The sequence below is a fragment of the Paroedura picta genome, chromosome 7 (assembly GCF_049243985.1).
Source record: "Paroedura picta isolate Pp20150507F chromosome 7, Ppicta_v3.0, whole genome shotgun sequence".
Taxonomy (NCBI): Eukaryota; Metazoa; Chordata; class Lepidosauria; order Squamata; family Gekkonidae; genus Paroedura; species Paroedura picta.
In genome coordinates, this window is record NC_135375.1 from 31,194,106 (window position 1) to 31,217,320 (window position 23,215).

Sequence of the window (23,215 nt, forward strand, 5' to 3'; positions counted from 1 at the left end):
TTTGGCAGAGTGGTAATAAAGTGTCAATTACAACAACCTCCTTTGAGAATACCTCCATAAAAACAGGACCGGCCAGAAGAAATAGTTATAGGGGCCGAATGGTGAGGCGCAGTAAGAAAACCAAAAAGAAGGAGAGTTTGGAAAGGTGAGTAGTAGTTCCTTAATTCTGATTACGTTTCTAATGTTTATGAAAACACGCTTCTGCATCTTTAAAAAGTTACTTAAGGTTCTCTGATAGAGACAAGGAGACATTCTGGAACCTTTAGGATTGCCTTCTCCCTGGGCAAAGGGGCATTCCTGATGGTTCCAGAACATACTCCTTTACAGATTAGGCCATTCAACGTTCCAGAACATACTCTGGCCTTTTCTGAATAGGAACTCCCAATAAGCAAATCCCTGGTTTTTTTTCACCCTCTGCCTTTTAATTTACTTCAGTTTTTTAAACACTGTTTTGTATGCCTGAAAAGTGCTTCCAGCTCAATTGAAGTACATTTTCTAGTCTTTTCATCTTAAATCTTCAGGACTGGGATAGTATGTTGAAATAAATTTCCTGAAATTTCTCTGTATGTCTTACTGTTCATGCTGTTTTGACTGATCATTGTAAGTCCTATAAGATGTACCAAATTCTTGTAAAATTTTACAGTTGATAAATTCTTCTGTTTGTAATTTGAGTGCAGTGTAATGGAATGTGCTTAGTAGACACTATAAGGAATTTGGATTTTTGTGGGATTGGGGGGGGGGCAGTGAATTCTAGTTTTTACCTGAATAGAAACTAGTTCCCTAATCAAAAACAAATATGCAGTAAAATCGACATGTTACAAATCAGAATATTGTTGTTTGAGATTTGAAAACCTAAGCCGCTTGTGGCCCAGGCTGGTAAGGCAGCTGACATGCTGTCTGAAGCTCTGACCACGAGACTGGGAGTTCGATCCCAGCAGCCGGCTCAAGGTTGACGCAGCCTTCCATCCTTCCGAGGTCGGTAAAATGAGTCCCCAGCTTGCTGGGGGGTAAATGGTAATGACTGGGGAAGGCACTGGCAAACCACCCCGTATTGAGTCTGCCATGAAAACGCTAGAGGGCGTCACCCCAAGGTGCTTGCACAGGGGATACCTTTACCTTAAGTATAAAAAGCTATTCTCACAGAATTTGTAGATTGGTTTATGTCTATTGTGATATCAAAACATCCTGCTTTAGCCAGTGATGTATTATCAAGAGTCTGTGTTTGACAAAGGTCTTCTATCCTCACATTAGGAGGAGATCTCTGTTTAAAAAGCTGGCCAAGCAGCCGTCACCCCTTCTTCATACGAGTCGGAGTTTCTCCTGTCTGAACCGATCACTCTCGTCAGGAGAGAGTTTGCCTGGCTCTCCCACTCACAGCCTGTCTCCCCGCTCCCCCACACCAAGCCTCCGCTCCACTCCCGATTTCCCCTCAGGTGAGTGTTTGAGAAGGAGGATGCCACCTGGAAGAAAAATAGACTATTGTATTGAACACACAAAACCAGTTGATTGCAGTCCTGTTTGCATGTCTAAATTCATACAGCGTTAAAGCATGAGAAGATTTCTCCTCTTAACTTGAGTGGAGGCAAACAGATCTGTTCTGCCCTCCAGAAATGCAGTTGAACTTCCAAAAGGCACATTGCCAAGTTTGAAGGCTAATCTAATGAGTCAGGGCTACCTTTGATATATTCTTACACTAACAGAACTTGGTTCAGTGCACAATACTATGTTAGCTGTTTTGTTCTTGCTTCAGTGCACAGAGCGCTCCATCAGAGTTTACAGAGGCTTCAGTTGACAAAAAAAGTTTGTCAGTAGACCAAAACCCTGAGCTACCCAGTCAGCCTGTTGAAGCTTCTGAAAGAGCTGCTTATATAATCCAGCCATACGAAATGACATTTGTTAGCTCTGAAAAGTGTCGGCTAAAGGAGGCCAGTGGTGGGTCAGCTAGTAGAGTTTGCTGGGGGGAAATGTAGAAGTCAGTCAGTTCTGTACCATTTAAGTTTGAAGGAAGAGGCAGAAAAGGAAGATGCAGTGTGTGATTGTTAAGTGTTTACCTAGTTCATACATGGTAAAACCTTTCTTAATTCATTTGTATACATGGAATATAGCTAAATCCTATTTGCTTCTTTGGCAGGGACAAATTCTTCTCAGAGCAGCTCTCCAAGCTCAAGTGCACCCAATTCTCCTGCTGGTTCAGGACATATTAGACCCAGCACCCTTCATGGCTTGGGTCCCAAACTTGGTGGGCAGAGATACAGATCAGGAAGACGTAAATCCGCTGGTAGCATTCCTCTCTCACCTTTGGCACGGACTCCTTCTCCAACACCTCAGCCAACGTCTCCTCAGCGGTCCCCATCACCTTTACTGGGACACTCCATTGGAAGTGCGAAAATAACTCAGGCCTTCCCTAGTAAAATGCACTCCCCTCCTACGATTGTCAGACATATAGTTCGGCCGAAAAGTGCAGAGCCACCGAGGTCTCCATTGCTCAAGAGGGTTCAGTCCGAAGAGAAACTTGCCCCTTCTTATGGGACTGACAAGAAACACTTATGCGCACGCAAACACAGCTTGGAAGTAACTCAGGAAGAGGTTAATAGAGAGGTGTCTCCACGGGATGTAACCCTTCAGAGCCTGGAGGAAAATGCATTGGATGCCCCATCTTTCACACGTGTGAGGCCTGCAGAACAAGGCTGTCTGAAACGACCTGTTTCTAGGAAACTGGGCAGGCAAGAATCTATTGATGAGCTGGACAGGGAAAAATTGAAGGCCAAAATAGTTGTAAAAAAGCAGGATCTGGCAGAGAAACAAGAATATTTACAGAAGGCGAGCACTGTGCATGAACCTTTTGGTGAATCAGAAAACCCTGTTGCCTCATGCCTGGAGGAGAAAGAAGGCAAGAAAACATTTCAGAAAGCCCTGGAAAGATCAAACCACTCTGAAACTAAAATCACAGCTCTGGAGACACAGTCAGTAGGTGGCATGCTAAAAGATACGCTTCAAAAGAATGCAAACATGAGATCAAATGATTGTGCAGCTTCAGATGTACACACACCATGTCATGGCCCCCCTCTTAATGAATTCAGTCATTTGTCATGCGACTTCAAAAGAACTCCCCCACCATGTACATTTCAAGATGTACTGCCTCAATCATCTGACAAGACACTGAATGGAAAGGGAGAAAATGCAGATAAAACTTCACCATCGAAAGAATTTGTCAAATGTGAAAGATTAGATAGTAAGCTGGCAAATATTGATTATCTTCGGAAGAAAATGTCCTTTGAAGAAAAAGATGACAGCCATTGTCCAGTGCTGAAGTCCAAATTGACATCAAATATACATGAATGCCATCCGCTCGGTGCAGCCAGGCCCATGAATGTACAGCAGGATTCAAATGCATCATCTGACAGCTGGTCCTATATCAGCAGTGCTCATTCTGTTCAGATTAGCTCTGTTTCTTTTGTTCCCCTCAAAGCCTTGAATAGCCGAGCAGACAGTGGCATGGAAAAATCAGCCCTGATTTCCACCGAGTCCTCAGTCCGAAAGAGTCCTTCAGAATATAAGCTCGAAGGGAGGTCTGTGTCCTGCTTGAAGCCAATTGAAGGCACGTTAGATATTGCTTTACTCTCAGGGCCACAGGCTTCCAAGGGACCTTCAGAGGGACCTTCAGGTGCATTCCCAGGAGGCCAAAAGGCCAAAACTGAAGCTGGATGCTCCGTCATGTCTATGTGTCAAAGTGGCAGCAGTGTGAAGGCTGAGGCCAACCGTCAGAAGGAGCAACCATCAGTGTCCCAACAATCCCGCCCTTCTAAATCTGACCTGCTGGAGCCTCACAATCCAAAGCCAAATAAAAATATTCAAAACTCATCATCAATGGCTGTGGCTGCAGAACAGCCCCTGGAAAAATTAGCCAGCAGCCTGAGCACTAAACATGATCCACCACTGATCGTGACCAACCAAAAGAAAGAGGTAGCCCAGTTTCCCGCAAGTGAGGCCACGTCAAGCAGCCTCCAAAGCCAGGTTGCTGCTCTGACAGCCTGCAAATCGTCCTCAGCACAGGGCGTTTCTGAGAAAGCCAAACGGAAAGAGAAGAAGGCCTCAAAAGAAGTGGCCGACAACCAAGTACAGGCCCAAAGAAGCGAAGACCTGCATCCAGAGAAGCCGGAGTCCACCAAGGACTCCTCCACAAAAAGGCCTGCTACAGAAGCACTCTCCAGTCCAGACCCTAAAAATGTTCAGAGATGTTCTATTGAGTCAGCTGCTCCTCTGCACACTCATGGAGCCACAAAAGCGCAGCTGGTAAGCGCAAAGGCAAAGTCCAAAGATGTGCTCAAGCAGTATGCAAAGGAGGAGGATGACACCGCTAAACCGTCTTCAGGCGTTGGGCTGGGCATGCAGAAAGCAAATGCACAATTCAGGTCAGAAACCTCACTTCCCCCCAAGTCTCTACACACATCAGCAGATACAAATCCTGCAAAACTAGAAAAACTACTGGTTGGTATTGCTGTGCAAAAGGACACCCCTCGAGAATTGGGGACAAAAGAGCAGAAGCAGTCCAAAAATACACAGCCTCCAGCTATGTCGCCAGCTGGCGACAAAGAGCTTAGCATTGCTTCTAAGCAACAAGGTAGCAGTTCTGATGTTCCAGCTGTAAAGGAATCCGCCAACAGGCCATCTGTGGTCCCCGTGAGTTACAGCACCCAAGATAGTCTCAGATCTTCATCCTGTATGGAAACCAACTCCGTTAAATCCAGACACGCTCCTGACTCCTGTTCCTCCAAATTGAAACATTCTGACAAATTGGCACTGACACAAAAGCAAACAACTCCAAATCTAAAAGAAAAAGAAACCGGCATTCAGGTCTTGGCAGGTTCTCGGAAGGAGGGGAAAAGCGTCAGTAAAACGGCACTGGATTCTTTTTCAAACCCTTCAAGCTCTCAAAGAAAGCTAAATAATGAGCATATCCAGGTTGAAAGGCATTTAGTGATAGAATGTAGGTCAGAGCCCTCAATCCTAATCAATAGCGCCATGCCTGAAAAACAACTCAAATCCTTCAGTAATAGCCACGCAGTGGCAGCAGCCCCAGAGAACACTAAGCATTTTCAAAGACAAGAAATGGCAAGCTTTAGTGACCCCCTTGATCAAAAGCCACTCCACGTGCGCAGCAAGCAAACGGTGCCTCCTAAGGTGGCTGCTGTGAAAGATTGTCCTTTGCCAAGCAGACACGTGGACAAGGGCCCAAGCCATCAGGCTCCCTCTGCAGAAAAACAGGCTGAAGGGAAAAAATGCACAGATGCACTTTATGTTCAGAGTGATCCTGGGAACTTGGATCCTAATCTCTCCTCTTCTGGCTGTGAGACCAGAGGGAGAGCTGCAGAAAAGTCAGTCACAGGGAACAAGAACCTCCAAGACATCAAAGGGAAAGGACACGCGCATCAGAAGCTGTCGGCCGAAGGAAGCAAGCACCACGCTGCAAAACATTCCCCCTCGGCTGCTTGGCAAAGCACATGTCGCCCGGCTGCAGTGGTTAACAAGCAGATCGACTGCCTGTCCGGCTTCCCAGAATGTAGGCAGGAAGCCCTCGCTTTGCCTTCAGCAAAGGCTAAGCTGGGGTCATCAGAAGCAGCTGCGGCGAGCTGCAGGGAAGTCAGAAAGCAAGCCAGCTCTTCCTCAACAGAGGGCAGAGCCGAAATGACTAAGAGTATTTCAGTGCTGGGCTTACACTCCGTGGCTTCGCCCGCGGAAGAGTACCTTTCCACTTCGGGCGTGAGGGGGAAACCCAGGAGCCAAGAGAGGCTCCCGTCTGCTAACTCTACTGTGGACATGAAGGGAAGGGAGCCCATTACGCCTCAGTCTTCTGCTGCAAGGAAACAGAATGTAGGTAAAGATTTGCCAAAGTCAGGGACTCCAGCTGATTGCCTCAATGCACTTTCATCTGACAAAGACTCTGCCCGGCAGAGGCGAGGCAAAGATGCCTCGCGGAGTAGTCCTCATAAAAAGACCTCCTAATAGCAAACGTTGCAAATAGGACTTCTTAATGTCTTGTGTTACTTTCAGAAATCAGCACTGTGTAGTATTTTCTTGCAGAAAAACTTTCAGCGCCACTTAAGCAGGGTGTGTAAAGAGAAAACCTCCCCCCCCCTCCCAAAACGCCTTCCCAAAACACAACCGGTTAAACTGTTACCATATTGTATTTGTACAAAAACACTTTTACAATTTGCGAGGTGTGTTTGGAGATGGGGGTGGAGTGGGATTCCCTGTAAATACTTAGGTAGCGTGTATCACTTTGAATGTAGCGTATCCATTTTGCTGCTGATTGCATTGTTTACCATATCTTTTTAATGATTGTTGCTTTGCCACTGATTTGCCATAATCTGGGAAGAAGCAGACTTACTAAAACTTTGGACATAGGCTGTGACCCCACATTTATACTGGCTGAACGAGGAGGCAGGGTGGAGTTGCCCTGGGGTGGGGGAGCACTGTTTGTAGTTATTTAACGTTCTGTAGATAAGATTACAATTAATAAATAATAGTGGTTGTGGATTGTTACATGTATTTTAAGCGCTAGAGGGCCGACAGTGTTGCTAGGAGCCCCTTGCCTCCTAAATTCGCGTAGGAGATCACATCAATGCACAGCATCTCTCTGCCTCTTGGTTGGGATGAGCCTAGTGGAGGGAAGTGTCCTCGGTATCTTTCTTGTCCCATCCAGTTCACGGCACATTTTCCTGCTAATGTGGAGTTCCCTTGTACAGCTATGGCCAACTCCTTATTCTAGGCTGAGACTGCAAAATCCTTGTGAATTCAGTTTCTGCTATATTGGTTCAGGTCATACTGATTTACATTCAGGCCGTTTGTTGGGTGGCGTAGGACGCATGGCAAAAGCTGCTAAACCAGTGTACATCAACATTAAAGACTCTGGATTTGCTTCATTATCATGATAGGCAAATGTATGCATTTAGTGAGTCCGCTTTCTTTTCTGTTTTATGACCAAAGTGGTGAAGTGCGGGGAGGGTGTTTTTTCAGCCTCATATATCTAGATAAAATATTCACGTCTTGACAACATTTTAATACCTAGCTGGGGGCCTTATGTTTTAGATAAGCTTGCTGTTTTTAGCAAGTCATTTGAGGTTTCACATTCTTTTTGAAGTATATTCAGTAGCTCTATACATTTCATATTGTGAACTTCATTTGTATGAAAAAGAAATAAATGTTGTAATTTTTTTTTAATGAAAAAAAGGTGTTTTTTTGTAACAGAGGGACCTGTTGGAGCTGTTTGGTGCTAGAATGTGAGTTACCTTTAAATCTTCACTTTTGTTAAGCCTTACTTGCATCTTGTGTATGACAGAATATGTTGGATTTGTCTGATTTCATTTGGAGCCAAAGGTATTTGGTTGGGTTTTTGGAAGGTGACATTCCCGAGTGAACAGTATGGCTAAGAGACAAGAATCCAGAAACTCATTGGAGATTTCCCGCCCCTTGTATTTCCTTGCAAAAGCTCATTTAACACAGATCCTTCTGCAGGGCATTTTCCCTGTTTCTCGAAGGACCATCACCCAAGCATTGCACAGTTATTAACTGGTGGCATGAAGGGTACTTAGAAGTGTGCTAAATGCATTTCCCTGAGGAAAAGGCCTAATCTGGTCGAGGTGTTGTCGATCATTTTTTAGAAATCTTTGCTAAAAAAAAAAAAAAAGGAAAATGACTAGCAAGTCCTTAATTTTCCATGCCGTGCTCAGCACTTATAATTTCTCTTCAGTTCACTCTTGAATGATTAAAAACAGCTCAAGGAAAACCCACCTGACCGTGGCTTGGTGATAGCAGAGGTAGAAGTTGTTTCCTGTGGGACTTCATACTCACCCAAAATCTTGGCTATTCCCTGTGCAAAGTACGTTTGTGTGCTGCATAGCTGCTTTCCACGGGTAGAAGCTCAGTTTAAATCCAATGTTCTGTGAGTACAAAGTCTCATAGGTCAGGGGTAGTCAACCTGTGGTCCTCCAGATGGACTACAATTCCCATGAGCCCTGCCAGCAAATCCTGGCAGGGGCTCATGGGAATTGTAGTCCATGGACATCTGGAGGACCACAGGTTGACTACCCCTGAAATAGGTGACTCATTTTGCCTCTTCCTCCTTTTATTTAAATTAAGCCTAATTTTTTGAGGGGGGGGGATAGTGTTGGGATTGAAATAACCAAACACTAATGCACTCCAAAATCACGACATTTCTGTCTGGGAGGTATTTCATAGTTTACAGCTCTTTTCTTTAAAAAATCCTTCCATTTTCCTTTAAAGCACATCTAGCTATCTTGTTTACAAATGTATCTTTTGTATGTATATTTTGTATAGTGCTTTATCACTTCTGCCAAATATTTGTTTTTCCTGTTTTGGAAGTTTATTAAGTCGCACCTGAGCTTGTATTCATGTAAGTCCCTGTTTGTTGATGTTTACCTTACAGTGAACTGTTAGCAACCCTTCTGTGTGTGTACTCAATTCTTCTGTCTGTCTTTGTGTGATTGTATATTAAGATGTTCCCTTTGTAGTACTTCCTACTGTAGATTATCAGATTATTAAAAAAAAATAGGATCTGTGCAATAATGTGTTTGCGTTCTTATTTTCTTTAAGAAGTCTCCAAGGATGTCATCACCATTGGATATTGGAATAAAAGTATTTATACTGATGATGCACTTATAAAACAGTGAAATAAAATTAAGCATGAAAGGGAAACTGAGTTTGTTTCATGAAATGACTTACCTGAATTATCATAACGTACACAGAGGCCAAAATGAAGTGGAAAACCATGCTGTTATTTATTTCACTGCCGAATACACTGTTTTAATGCATCATATATATTACTTGAATATCAGCTCTCATTACTAGACATCTGTACTCATTTACAGTTTCTGAGTGATCTTTCTAGCATACAATAGTGTTACCTAAAATAGACTTGTGTCCCGAATTTATGGTGGGAGAATTAGTAATTCTAGGAGGGTGTACTTTGCAAGAGATGGTAAGGAACAGAAGGCTCCACCAATTTATATGGGAAAAGGATTTAGTCAGAAATCTCAAGCGTAGGAAATGAATCAAAAAGTGTATTTATTGGAAAATAAATAAAAAGTCCCTAACACACATTCACACTATTTCACATTTTGTCTATATTTGCATTCTGGCCTGAATGGGTGTCTTAGGTGTCCTGATGGGGTCCTGATGAGGAAAAACAGCTATAACGATAACTTTATTGGGAAAAGGTATCAAGGGGAAGCAATAATTTCAGATGTAGAGGGAGACTGAGGCGATTAGCCAGTTGTCAGACACTGGGAAATTGTAACTGAGATACTTTCTACAAATAAGTTCACAGTTGATATACAAATAAATCTGTACAATATACAAATGAAGAGTTGCTTGTAATGAAGTTGCTTGTAATAAAGTTGAGAAGACTACAGCAGGGTAATTGGGAAATGATCTTTACCTATATAAAATTAATAAGACATTATCAACTCTGGGGAATGGTAGAGGACAGGAAATCCTGGAGGATCATTCATGAGGTTCATGGGGTCGCAATGGGTCGGACACGACTTGGCACCTAAAAACAATAACAACTGAAGAAAGAGAATGTACATGCTTGGGTTTGGAGAGGCAGTTACCATAAAATGTGTATGTACACAAGGGTTTGGCAACCTGTATTAAGTAATATAAGTGCAAGGTCTCTGGAAACAGCAGGCCAACTTACTGGTCACATGGTAGAGAATAATGTGATTGGCAGCCTTGTGGTTATAAACTGCTGCTTGATTATGACTTGATATACATATCAGTTTTATCCTCACAACAGCCCTGTGAGATAGGTTAAGCTCAGAGAGAGACCATGGCTGATCCATGTTTACCCATTGAACTTGATTGGAGAAAAGGACTGAAATCCATGTCTCTCCAGTACAATAACCTCTGAGTTCTCCATGTACACTTCACTAAATACTGCACACTGGCCAAGGAATATCTATAATGAGAGCTAGCTTGGTCACTGAAGGAAACAGATTACCCCCACTTTTGCTTCCACGTTCTAGAGTAAGTTATTATTTGTTTCTTTGGTTGTCTGCAACACAACTTGCCAAATCGTGGACGGATTGTTCTGTAGCTGCTGTGGTCACTGGAGTCTCCCAATATTCCACCGAAAGAAGAGAATGGATTTTCATGCGATTCCATGCACCATATGCAAGGTTGAATTGGCCTCGCTCTTCTATCTGCTGTACATTTCGGTAATCTTCGCCACCACATTATCTAACATCAGAACTGAGTGAAATGGCTGCTATCTTAATGTCAGCATTGAAAGCAACAAAGCATTCCTTATAAGCAGCTTTGTAGTAAATTTGTAGTGGTTTTTCATAGTAAATTTGTAGTGGTCCCCCCAACGAATTACCTGTGCACCCTTGTTTTAAATTTGTTCTCAAATTTGTTGGTACCTGTTTTTAAAGAAACGTGTGATCAGAATTACGGATGCTGTAATTACAGCTATCACAAGTAAGGCAATCAATGTTGTTTGCGCAGTGTGATGTCCACAGGCCAGATTTACAGAGGAGAACTGAACACCCGCTAGTGATTTGGGCTCAGAGCACGCTGTCTTTTCGGAGTCTTCAATTTTATCTATGTTTTGCTTGTACCAAGTTAATAATCCAATATTGGAACAGGTGCATTCCAGTGGGTTGTAACTTAAATTGATTATACTCTTGCCAGCTAGGCTAGTCAACATATCACGTGGGATAATGCGGATTTTATTATTGGCAAAATTGAGATAAATGCTCTTGAGAATGGAAAATGCATCTGAACTGAATGCAATAAGGTTATTGTAGCTCAAGTCCACATGCCTTAGCTTCCTGAGGGCATAAAAGGCTTTGGTTTGTATAGTCGGCAGTTTACAGGAAGATAAAATTAATACCTCTAAATTGGGTGTCTGCTGAAAGACATTGTCATTCAGCGTTGCACCAGATCCAAAGTCATTCCCATGCAGGTTCAGAACAATAAGGCTCTCTAGACCTTGCAAGATGTGCTCAATACTTGGACCAATCTGACAGTGTGAAAGGTTCAGGGTCTGCAGAGAATGCAGATTGTGGAAGGGTCCTTGGGACGCATTGGGGATGATCCGTGTGAAGGTGAGATCCAGGATGACCAGATGAGCACATTCTTCAGAGCCTAGGTTGTGAAACAAAAGATTGCTGTTATAGCTCAGGTTGAGGTATCGCAAGCTTCTCAGACCACGGAGTTCCTGGGTGCAGCAATCCGAACTTTCTACATTACTATTGCTCAGATCCAGATGCTGAAGCTTTGGCAATGTCTCTAAGCATCCAGAACCCAAAATCAGATTCTCAGAATTACCTCTGAGGGAGAGGTGGGTCAAGTTGGGGAAAGCAGCCAAATGGATGTCACAGAGGTCTGTAAAATCATTTATATCAAGATTTAATTCCTTCAGCGCATTCATCCCAGCAATATCAGGCGGCAGCATATTAAGGAAGGTATGGGTCAAATCTATCCTTCTGAATTTGGTCAAGCACTGAAATGTGGCAGCGGAGATCTCACTGAAATGGTGATACTGCAGATTGAGGTCAACTGCAGAGATGTTGCAGAGCCCTTGCAGCATGGTGGCACTCATGTCTATTCCGTGGTGCCAGTCTTTAAAAGTCCCAAGCCAAAGAAAAACTGTTTGGGCTCCTTCCAGTCCTTCCAAGATCACCGAAACATTAATGCAACCACCAAAGTTCAAACTGTAGAAGAACATAGAACTGAAAGCTTTGCTTTCGATGTGTGCAATATTATTCCCTTTAAGAATGAGAGTCAGGTTGCTAGTTTTTTTTAGCACGGCTATATCTTTAGCAGATATTTTTTGTATGATGTTCATCTGAAAATCCAGGTACTTGAGATTCCTAGTAGGAAAGTCGGGTGGAAGTTCTAATGATTGGATGTGGTTGCTTCCCAATATCAGGGTCTCTAAGTTGCCAAGGTCTTGCATTGGGATAAATGCTAAACTAGTGAGGCCTGTTTGGGTTAGATCAAGATGTTTTAGACAACCGGGTCCAGTGAATGCTTCATCTGCTATAAACATAAGAAGATTTCCAGTCAACACAATAGTCTCCAAGAGAGAGCTGCTTTGAAAGGCACCTCCATAGATCCAATTAATCTGACACCTTTAAAAGAAAAAAACAATAAATCCAGTATCAGTAGTCAGAACAATGCAAGAAATCATTAGGCTGCAGAAAGAGAAGTTAACTCAGATTTTTGTGTACGCTGCAACTTTGGCAAACTGTGGGTAAGAAAAAAAAAAGCTCTTAGCCTCTTTCTAAGCTCACTGCCTAGAGTTAACTAAAGCTGAAAGAGAGCCAGCATGGTGAAGTGTCAGAATGTCAGACGGCAACCTGGGGGACCCAATTCAAATGCCCACTCTGGCATGCAACCTTGGGCCACACACACACTCAAAGCTGAGATTTTACCTCACAGAGTTTAGCTTTTACAGGCACGACAGCTTGCAACCTGCACTCTCACAGCTACACTGGCTCGAGATTGGAAACTGAGTCAAGTTCAAGGTTCTGGTTCTTACCTTCAAAGCCCTAAATGGGCTGTGACACTCGTATCTAAGGGGCCACCTCTTCCACTATATTCCCCAAAGAGCACTGAAAGCAAGCGATCAGGATCCCTGGGCCCAAGGAGGTAAAACTGGCCTCAACCAGAGCCAGGTGCAACACTGACTAATGAATCGGTCCTGCAGGACAGTGCTGTTCCGCCAGGCCTACGGCTGAGTCCTGGAGATAATACTGGAAACGCTGGCCTCCCTGCCTAATTAATTAAACCCTCCAAAATCTGATCAGCCCCTCTCACTAAATTTTAATTCTGGGGAGGGAAGGCGGCTTTTAAATGATTTTAAATCTTAAATTTAAAACACATCTTTGATTTAAATGTTCAATTTAAGTATGTTTATCTGTCATTCAATGTAGTTCGGATCTGAAGTGACCTACCCAGAGTCACATAGGGGAGGGCAGGACGCAAGTGTAATTATAAATAAACTAGTAAATAAGCCCGCTGCAGTCAAAATGCAGCGGGCGCTAGCAGGGCGTGCCATGAGGGCGGCGGGACTGTGCGGCCCTGCTCGGCAAAGGCGGGGTCGTCCTGTGGGCCTGGTGCCTACCTGGCGTGTTGGCGTCACAGGAGCTGGGTGGCTGTTGGTCCGTGGGGCAGGGCACAGCTGGCGGCAGCGGTCCCGAAGCTTCCAGTGGCGGCGGCTTCTGGCTGGCTGTGCCGAGGGGGGGCGATGTGCTGGCGGCAGCGGCAGGCGGCGGCCTGACTTGCCTGGAGGCGCTTTGCGCCTCCTGATGTGCCAGGCCACCGGCCAGGGAGCTGGTGGGTCCTCCCTTGCTGGCGACCTGACGCATCGGAGACGCTTCGCGCCTCCCAATGCGTCAGGCCGGTGGCAAAGGAACAACTGCGAGGCGCGCTGTGCGCGCCTCGCAATTGCTCAGGATTGAAAATCGGAGGGACCAATTGGCAGGCGCATCGCGCCTGCCAATTGGTCCCTCCGATTGTCCGGAAGAAGTGTCCAATCCGGACCCTTCCTCATCCCAGACACATCCCGCCCCTAAAGCCCTTACTGTTTTATTTAGTCCACGGCGCCTGCAGCGCTGCGGGCGGTGTTAAGATCATGAGCATCAAATGGAGGAGGGAGAGCGATGTAAGGCACTTTGGATTCCAACTGGGTATAAATTAAGTAAATAATCAAAAATTGAAAACTATCAATTGCAGATTCAGCCTTATTCTAAAAGTCAGTTGCCTTAGAGATCCCATGATGAAGCTGCATGCAAAGCGTGTAGGGATTCTTGATTTCTAGACCAATATCACCCCACCACCCCAGTTTCTATGTCTGGGAAACATCAGGTTAATTTGCCTAGGAATGGGCTCTTTGAATTTGCTTAGATCAGAGCTGGACAGATAGAATTCTCTGGGTTGGTGTATTATCCTGTTGGTCTAGACCGGGGGCAGTCAAACTGCAGTCCTCCAGATGTCAAGGGCTCATGGGAATTGTAGTCCATGGACATCTGGAGGGCCGCAGTTTGACTACCCCTGGTCTAGAATATCTCATCATACCACTCTGTCTCTTGATGGTGGTGCAAAGTGCTGTCAAGGTGCAGTCTACTTGTAACCCCGTAGGGCAGATGTCCATGGACTACAAATACCATAAACATATGCTAGCAGGGGCTCATGGGAATTGCAGTTCGGCCACCCCTGCTGCAGGGTTTTCAAGGCGAGAGTCTTTCAGAGATGGCATTTTCAAAATGAATTTTTGGAGACCTTGGAGAAGGTCTTCAGTAATATAACGTCACAGAGAATGAAGCAATTGTCAAGAAATTCTACAGACCACAGTCAAATGCCACAATTTAAAAATGTCCTGATAATTACTGATTTACAGGTACTTAATATTTATATTTATTCATTGTATTTGTATATACTGCCCTCCCCTGAAGCTCTCCAAGGGCTTTCAGCAAAAGACATTTCTACATCTTTTCACACTTCAAGCTGGAAGAAAAGCCGCTTGGGAATACTACTGGCTTCTGAAATTTGAAGATAAATATCTAGACAGCATCCAGCCAATGGCAGGAATCTATGCAGTGGTAAAATCTACCATACCTCGTTAGGTCTAAAGATACCAGATCCTCCAGCTTGCTGAAAGTTGATGGCTGAAGGGTGTAAAGGAAGTTAAAGCTGAAATCGAGGACTTCTGTCGTGGAAGGCAGGTATTCTGGAATCTGCCTCAGTCCTAAATCTTCACAACTGTAGCTTCTGTTAGCAGTAATCTATATAAAAGAAGAAGAGTTGGTTTTTATACCCTGCTTTTCTCTACCCAAAGGAGTCTCAAAGTGGCTTACAATCACCTTCCATTCCTCTCCCCACAACAGACCCTTTTGCTTTAAAGCAAAGTAAGTCTGGACCCAGGTCAATGGCAAGGCGGTCCCCCCTCCAATGAACACCCCTCCTAGTTCATTAGAGTAATGGCAAGACACAGTAAAAAAATGCAGCATAGTATAGTCTAGAGATTATGGAATTAATTATACTAACTGCACTTAGGGCACTTTCTCCTCTTATTCAAAGTCCTGAAGAAATCTGTAGTATATATAAACTCAAAATCAAATGTTGAGAACTCTGGTGCTGGAGACATGCTTGAATATGATACTTTTTAAAAAAAGCTAAATTATAAAAAATTAGGACTGAACTATTGATGTATTAGCACTTCCTCAAGTTTAATATGAGACTGAGGGGCCACCACCCATTTGCCATCGCTTGAGATTCTTAGTTTCCCAGAGCCAGAAGGCACTGAGTTGTGCAAAAAGTTTCCTGCAGGGAGACTGGGTAGTGATATATGACTAAACTAGAACTTGGGTACAGTGGGTATTTCAGAAACAGGGTGAAAGAAAACACTGAGTCAAATAAGTAAAAAATATAAGAGTAATAAACCCTCTGGAGAATTGTTACAGGTGGAGATACCATGCCTGAAAGGTATCATCCACATCAGTCTTGAGGATTATCCAGAGAGAACAAAAGGAAGGAGGAGACCCAAGCAAGAACTTTTATAATAACCGAAAATGTTATTATAACAGGAAATATAATAACATGCTCCTGTTAGATAAATGAATGCTCTTGCAGTATCAGAGAGAAAAATATCTCAATATTAATTATAGCCCCTTGGTTAGAGAACCAGCAGGAGGGGCTTGGATGATGCTCAGGAACTAGTGCGAAATGCACCTGTTGTTGAAGCACGTTAAGTGCTGTGATTAAGTTCAGCAGTTGGTAGAAAGTCACAAAACTGCAATGTGGTTACAGTATGCCTGGGAGAATGAAAACAGCATACAGGCCTCCCCTGCCAGAACTGGGTTCTCCTCCTACCCTCCTAATTAGAAGACTACTGGTAATGAGTCTGTTCTAAACTAAGTAATGTTTGTGCTTTTAGCTTCTATTGGTTTTTAATGTACTTATATTACTACCATTATATTGTTTGGTTTCATTATATATTGTAAACCACCACAGATGACTGGCTCAATAGGTGTGACCTATAAGTACAAATAAATGAAATATAAAATTTGATTTCAGAAGAGGAAAAGAAATTGGGATTAGTCAAAATAAACTGAATGGAGAACGGTCACTGGCTAATATTACACCTACCCAGGGTCGTATCTTTTCAGAATGCCTGCAAGGTATTTAAATGGTACAATAATGGAAGTTTGGTTGATTTGTCTGGCCACAGGGTAACAAAGGAGATAAAGGACTGCTGCAGAAAGGCAAAAAGATAGCAAAGATTTTATCTGTCTGCACAGTGGTAGTTGCTTAAACAGTTTGGAGGTTGCTTAAATAAACAGAATTCATGTTAAAATAACCACCTTTCTATGATATGGGAAGATGTACTGCTATCCAGCCAAGAACTAGATCATGGTGGTGTCAGAAGGACTGAGTCAATCAGGTGCTGAGAGATTAAAGGATAGGACATTGACAAATGAAGAAGGAAGGTGGAGTCAGGTTTGCAGCATTTCCTCCTCTTGTTCCCGAGCCCTTTGTTTTATTTTCATTATTTAGGTCTTATTGAGATCTATTCTATCTTCAGCAGTATTAAATTGACTAAATTAGAGTGGCCTTCAGGAGTCAGCTGATTTTAACAACTATCTCAAGAGCGAAGAGATATCTGGAAGGACTACTGAGCATTTACTCTGGAGTCTTGGAAGCTCACCAGCTCATTTTTAGCATACTACTTGGAGTTTTGTTTTTACTGTTGCTTCAAAGGAGCTCAGAGAAATGCTGCTAGTCAGACATTGACTTCCAGGACCAAACTAAGACTCCCAAACAACTAAAGATCGATGAGTTGTTTGAATCTAAGAAAGATTCAAGCAATCTTGGAACTCCCTTACCCATGTCCATCTCCAACAGGTATGCAGTTTTAGGGGACTTCTCAACAGCAAATCCTTGTTAGCGCATGAGTATCTTTCGTATATGAACAGTGAGGATTTGGCTCAAGAAAAGGCTGTGAGAGAAATAACTAACTGGGAAATCCTCCACTTGGATAAGCAAAAGGATTTGCAACAACTGAAAGTCAACCCTCTGCATTTTGCAGCAGACCAATGTTTGTCAACTGTTGCCCATTCTGTTATTTCAGGTTTTGAACTATCAAAAATTACTCATCAGTTGGGCTCCCTCAATAATTCCTTCAAGGCTTTTTTGTACAGAAATGTCCAACTGAACTTAGAGGACTCACTAACCCCAACCCACTAGGATACGAATAGAAGGGTGTGGGACTTTGAGAATGAGAAAGAGACTGCAAGGAGAGCCAGATAACATCTGTGGACTTTGCAAATTAATCAAGTTCTGCTACAAATTGTCCTTAGTAAAGACACAGTAAAGTGGGGATCTCAAAGAGAGGTTATCTCCTTTATGAGTAATGCTATTGATTTATCTGCTGTTGACTGGTGTCCAAGTTCTCCAGCCTACAGGAGAGTTTTATTAGTATTTATGCTACCATTCCACCCATGCTCCTTAAAGTGAAGGCCTTCTTCTCTAATTATTGAATACTACCTATTAGAGTCTTCAGAGTTTTAGTACCTCATCCTCTGCCCTCAAACAGTGTATTGCTTACTCACCTAGGGTGACTTTTGAGGTGGCCTCCATCAATCAGAAATTCATACCACCTGCTGCTTCAGCAACTAATCTCTCTGACCCAATTCCTCTGCCTCCTTCTATGCACTATAATCAGCAACCTCTGAAAGGTTTTCAGAAGCATTTGGGTGTCCTTGTATAGGAAAGGCCAATCAATACACACAACTCTATTTGGAAAAGAATATGTGGATATCACCTCAAAGCTAGCTGACCTCAAGAAAACATCACTAGCTCACACTCTGATTGACCCTTTGATTATTCTGTCACCTCCAAAAGAGGATAACCTGATTGTGTTCCCAGAGATTGATGAATTGTACCCCTGAAATGTCAACACAACACAGTGGAGACAACAAAATTGATCTGCCTAAACAAACCCTTTGATCTCCTGGTGGAGAGCAATGTCACAGTAATTCAGGACCTTTCTTTTGGGAAAGCTACTATGGGGAACATGGATGAATTTGTGCCCCTCAGTGTTCTTAAATCTAGAGAGGCTCCACTTAGCCTGGAAACTAAGGGTGACACACAGTGGAGGAAGGTCTGTTAGATTCTTTTGGTGTCGGCTTGGTGTAATGGTTAGGAGTGCAGACTTCTAATCTGGCGAGCTGGGTTTGATTCCCTGCTACCCCACAGGCAGCCAGCTGGGTGACCTTGGGCTCGCCATGGCACTGCTAAAGCTGTTCTGACCGAGCAGTGATATCAGGGCTCTCTCAGCCTCACCCACCCCACAGGGTGTCTGTTGTGGGGAGAGGAGAGGGAAGGGACTGTAAGCCGCTTTGAGACTCCTTTGGGTAGAGAAAAATGGCATAAAAGAACCAACTCTTCTTCCCCGGGGTTACCAGGTTGCCTGCCACCACCACGGCGGGCAGCAGCGTGTGGAGGCATGTAGAGGTATGTGGTGGCGGTGGAGGCAGTGGCCAGTGGAGATGGGCCGAGTCAGCGGAGCCATGGCAATGGCTGCCTCCACGCCGCCTTGATTGTTGTGTGCATGCATGCACACATGCATTTCCAGCACCCCATTGGCTCCTTCTGCAGCTGCCCACCCTGCCCGGAGGGTCACGCTGGTGCCTGCCGAGGAATGTGCTGAAACACTTTGCTCAGCTCTTTTAGAGCTGGCAAGAAAGCGACCCCCTCCCCCTGTGGGTCCAAAGTCACCCCATCCCGCCCAACTCCATCCGAAAAGCCCTGCGTGCTCTGCATCAGGGCTGCCACGGAAGCCCCCCTCCCCACCACGATTAAAAGAAGAGAGAAAGGTGAGAAGCGGCAAGCCAAAGGAGCAAGATGCACGCCCAAGCCCAGCCTGGAGTGGGACAGCAAGCAATGTGGATGTGGTGGCGGCAGCAGAAGCAGCAGCACCCTCCCCCGGACAGGGCCCTCACCCCCTTCCAGTCACCTCCTGTGGGGGGGGTCGCCTATGGCCATGGCTGGAGAGGCCGGCAGAAGTGCCTTCTCAGCACTAGTTGGCAGCTCCTCCGGCTGGGTCCCCGCTGGGTTTTGGCGCCAAAGTTGGGGTCGTGGCGAAGAAAAGGTTGAGAACCACTGGGTTAAATGAATGGAAATAGAAGGTGGAATAGGTTAGGCAACCTATTTTGGGGGGCCCTAATGCCCCACTTAAGTTCCTGGGAGGGACCCTCCACATGCTGTTTCCTTCTACTGCTCATGTGGCCAGTAGGATAAAATAATGTGGGGGAGGAGGAGCCTATCAGCAACTGCGTGATATCACTTCCAGGTCAAAATCTACAGGAAACGTTTCCTGCTGCCTTCAAAAAATCACGATGCTTGCTGAGTGAACGGTGTCTAATTCTCCCATTTCCCCTGCCTGCCTTTACCAGACAATGACAACAGGGCAACATCTGGTCTGGTACACTTTCTGAATTGGGAAGGACAGATGTACTAGCTTCCCCCCCCCAAATTTTAAAAAGTTAGCTTGTAAAAATATATGAAGCTGCCTTATACAAAGTCAGAGCTATAGTTTGTCTAGAGCAGTGGTTCTCAACCTTCCTAATACCGTGACTCTTTCATACAGTTCCTCATGTTGTGGTGACCCCCAACCGTAAAATTATGCAAGTGTTCTTTCACAGAAATTAAACTGAAACTGGTGTGAAGATCACAATTGTATATAATTTTTTTCCCTGTGGTTTCTCAGTTCACTTCTGCCTTTTGTCCCACCATGCTGATCTCGCTCTTTTCTGCTGCTCCAGACAGACAAATGCTCTATCTCTATTTACCCCACAAGGCTATTGTGTCGATGGTGCCCCCCCTGGTCAAGCTGCATGCCCTGCCGCAACCCCTGTGAAAGGGTCGTTCGACCCTCAAAGGGGTCCTGACCCCCAGATTGAGAACCACTGGTTGAGAGTGAGTCTGTGTGTTTTGTCGGGTAGTAGCACTTTAGAAGGCCAGATCCTGAAGATGAAACTCAGATACTTTGGCCACCTCATGAGAAGGAAGGACTCCCTGGAGAAGAGCCTAATGCTGGGAGCGATCGAGGGCAAAAGAAGAAGGGGACGACAGAGAATGAGGTGGCTGGATGGAGTCACTGAAGCAGTCGGTGCAAACCTAAATGGACTCCAGGGAATGGTAGAGGACAGGAAGGCCTGGAGGATCATTGTCCATGGGGTCACAGTGGGTCAGACATGACTTCGCAACTAACAACAAGTTCTTCTACTTGTCACGGCAAGGTCTCTCCCCTGGCTTGCTACCTCAAATCCTTTTAAACTGGAAAGATCTGTACAGATAATCACCATTGCAACATTCATACACACCAAGCGAAGAGCTGGGGAAAATACTATTAGGAACATAATGTAAAAGGTGAAATGAAGTGACAGTTTTCAGAACGTAGCTAGGTCATCACAGAAAACCAATAGATGACACAGAAGCAAAAGTAATACAGTAAGAAAAGAACAGAGTGCCCACCCACGGCATTTTCTGGCATATTCATTTTCCTGGGAAAGATTGTTCTAAAATGGGAATTATCTATTTTTTGCGGTTGCTATTTAGAAAGCTGCCACTTCTTTAAAAGTGATTTCCAGCGGCCCATGCAAATACACCAAACAAATCTTCCTAAGCTCTCTCCCCGTCAGGGAGGCAGCAATGGTTCGATAAAACAGAAAGGGCGGCTCAGCTACAGACGTAAATGCGGAGAGAGTCTCATCACATAAAGCCATAAAAGATGGCCCTGCTTGTGGCATGAAGTGTGTCAGAAGGAAAACATCACCCCAAGGCCTAGTTCTAGAGACATCAGGTGCATTTAAACTGCTTATAAAGCCAAGCCCCTGTTCTGACAACGCGGCTCTTTGCAGACGAAATGCACCAGGGGTCTGTTTCATTACAATGCCCTGGATCCAATAAACTGCTTGCAAAAAGTGCCCTCTTCCCGCCTGCTGTAAAATGTTTTGCGTCCTAAATCAAAGAGTGAGCTTTCTCCTGTGTCAATGCGCTTTCTGGTGTGAGGTCACATGTCATTCCCAGCACAAGGAAAAGATCCGTGGCTGCCAATTTCAGATTAATTTTTGTCACTTCACTTGAATCACAGAATCATAGAGTTGTAAAGGGCCATACAGGCCATCTAGTGGAACCCCCTGTTCAACGCAGGATCAGCCCTAAGCATCCTAAAGCATCCAAGAAAAGTGTGTATCCAACCTTTGCTTGAAGACTGCCAGTGAGGGGGAGCTCACCACCTCCTTAGGCAGCCTATTCCACTGCTGAACTACTCTGACTGTGAAATTTCCCCCCCTGATATCTAGCCTATATCGTTGTAGATTGGGAACAAAGACGACTTGCTTTTTAACAAAGTTTTCCCTGGCTCTGCCGGGCCTCAGTGAAGGGCAGCCAATGCCCCTTTACAGCTGGTATCGTTTGTGTCACACATGCAGCAATCCTTTGAAGCAACCCGATGTTAGTATGCAAGAAAACACGACAACAGATTAATTATTGATCTTCTCTTGAAGACACGTTTGCTCCGATAAAGAGACAAATAAGTTATCACTCACCTCAATGCACATCTTATCTACTGCCTTGCTTACTCCACAGCTACCGCCTAAAAGCCCCATCAGGAGCCAGCAGTATGTGCCGCAGGCCATTTATTAGATTCTCCACACAAAGAAGCTTCGGTAATGGGAGTCAGCTGAAAAATAATTTTCTAGAGCAGGGTTCAGAAAGCTTTGCTAAACCTGAAAGTGAGACAAACAGTCTTGCTGGGTAAAAAAGAAGGTTCCTCTTGAAACCAAGAAGTTATATGCATGCAGGGAAACGGTCCTCTCAGTTCCTCCCTCCCTCCCTCCAATTCTTGCATTGCATTTACCTCTTCCTCTGCATGAGAAACCGAAAGACGGGGAACCAGCTGACCTTGTGGGTCCCTGCTGTCTTCACAAAGGGCCATGCAGCAGCCTCCTTAGGGCAGCATTCCAGGCAGAACAGTCTCTATGTAGCTGCGTATGTGCCATGTGCATGGAACATCTTGTGAAAACCAGGGCATACATCTAGGCCTAATTTAACACTAGCTATCTTGGTGAACAGTCCCGGCCTTTTGATATTTTCCTTTTCCTGTGAAAACAGAAATAGGCAATGCATAGTCTTAAATGGTTCCAAGTAATTCTGCTCTAGTGTCAAGAAAGTTTGGAAGGCTGGCTTTGGAGGCAGGATTGTTCTTGCAAGAGCACAACTGCTAGAGGACTGTGACCAGCTCTGGGTTGGAAAGATCTGGAGACTTTGGGAGGGGGGGGATTTGGGGCAGGGGGGGGACCTCAGTGGGGCATAATATTATGGATCCCACCCTCAAAAGCAGCCATTTTCTCCATGGGAACTGGAGACGAGCTGTGATTCCAGGTCCCACCAGGAGACTGGCATCTCTAAGACTCACACAAGCGAGTCCAATTTGGTTATAACTGTATTAGCACTTGATCTCGCCGCTTTCTGTCCTCTCCTTGTAAACAAGGTCACAGGTTTATTACATTCCATGATGTGCTTACAAGACCACATGATAAAACCCAGAATGTTCCAGGTCCTTGGGTTCTTTCCCACTATCCCGTTTTGACCTTCCTCCCCTCTGACTGCCCCGTCCAGCTCACTTTCATACCCCATCCAATTACTCAGTGGACTCCCATCTCTAATGACAGACTAGCTGGCCTTGCAGGCAGGTCACTCAGTCGGGCTGTTAGCCAAAGCTTGTGTCCATAAACATTTCTTACTGCATAGATTGTTTTGTCTGGTTCTTCCGTTGCTCCACCGGGGTTCTCCGGAGACAAATAAAATGTTTTCATTAAAAATCAATATGCTTTATTCAGATTGGATTTAGTAAAGCCGCAACCAAAGACCAACTCTGGCGGGTGTCTTTTCACCGTGTTATTTAGACCAGTACAAACCTTTCCTTTCACTGCTGCATCGCCAGCCGGGTTCTCTTTTTGTCCTGTTCAACAGAACAGCAGTATCTCTTCTAACTGTGTTTGAAGCCTGTTGGAGGAATTGTGCTCAAAAGAACTATCCAATCCCACCCTCCTAGAGGAGGGAAAGGAAAATCAGACCATTGTCAGCTGCGTTGTGTGTGCATCCATTAGCTCTTCACTTT

The 23,215-nt window shown here is 44.6% G+C and overlaps 2 protein-coding genes across 13 annotated transcripts in view; one reads left to right on the top strand and one right to left on the bottom strand.

Annotated features, from left to right (window-relative positions):
- Positions 1-8,586, top strand: part of MAST4 (microtubule associated serine/threonine kinase family member 4) — a 275,824-nt gene extending 267,238 nt beyond the window's left edge. For 11 of the 12 annotated variants that reach the window (XM_077347278.1, XM_077347279.1, XM_077347280.1 and 8 more), the window contains 3 exons: positions 9-145; positions 1,252-1,433; positions 2,132-8,586. In XM_077347278.1, coding sequence (XP_077203393.1) covers positions 9-145; positions 1,252-1,433; positions 2,132-6,003 — 4,191 coding nt within the window. In that variant the 3' untranslated portion in view covers positions 6,004-8,586. The remainder of the gene's footprint in view (positions 1-8; positions 146-1,251; positions 1,434-2,131) is intronic. The other variant, XR_013233058.1, reaches the window with a different exon arrangement.
- Positions 8,587-9,067: 481 nt separating this feature from the next.
- On the bottom strand, positions 9,068-21,835 carry CD180 (CD180 molecule). The gene is made up of 3 exons (XM_077347290.1): positions 21,642-21,835; positions 14,647-14,813; positions 9,068-12,158 (listed from the first exon to the last, which is right to left on the bottom strand). Exons 1-3 carry the CDS (start codon positions 21,729-21,731, stop codon positions 10,427-10,429), a joined length of 1,989 nt encoding a protein of 662 aa, XP_077203405.1. The 5' UTR covers positions 21,732-21,835; the 3' UTR covers positions 9,068-10,426.
- Positions 21,836-23,215: the final 1,380 nt, after the last annotated feature.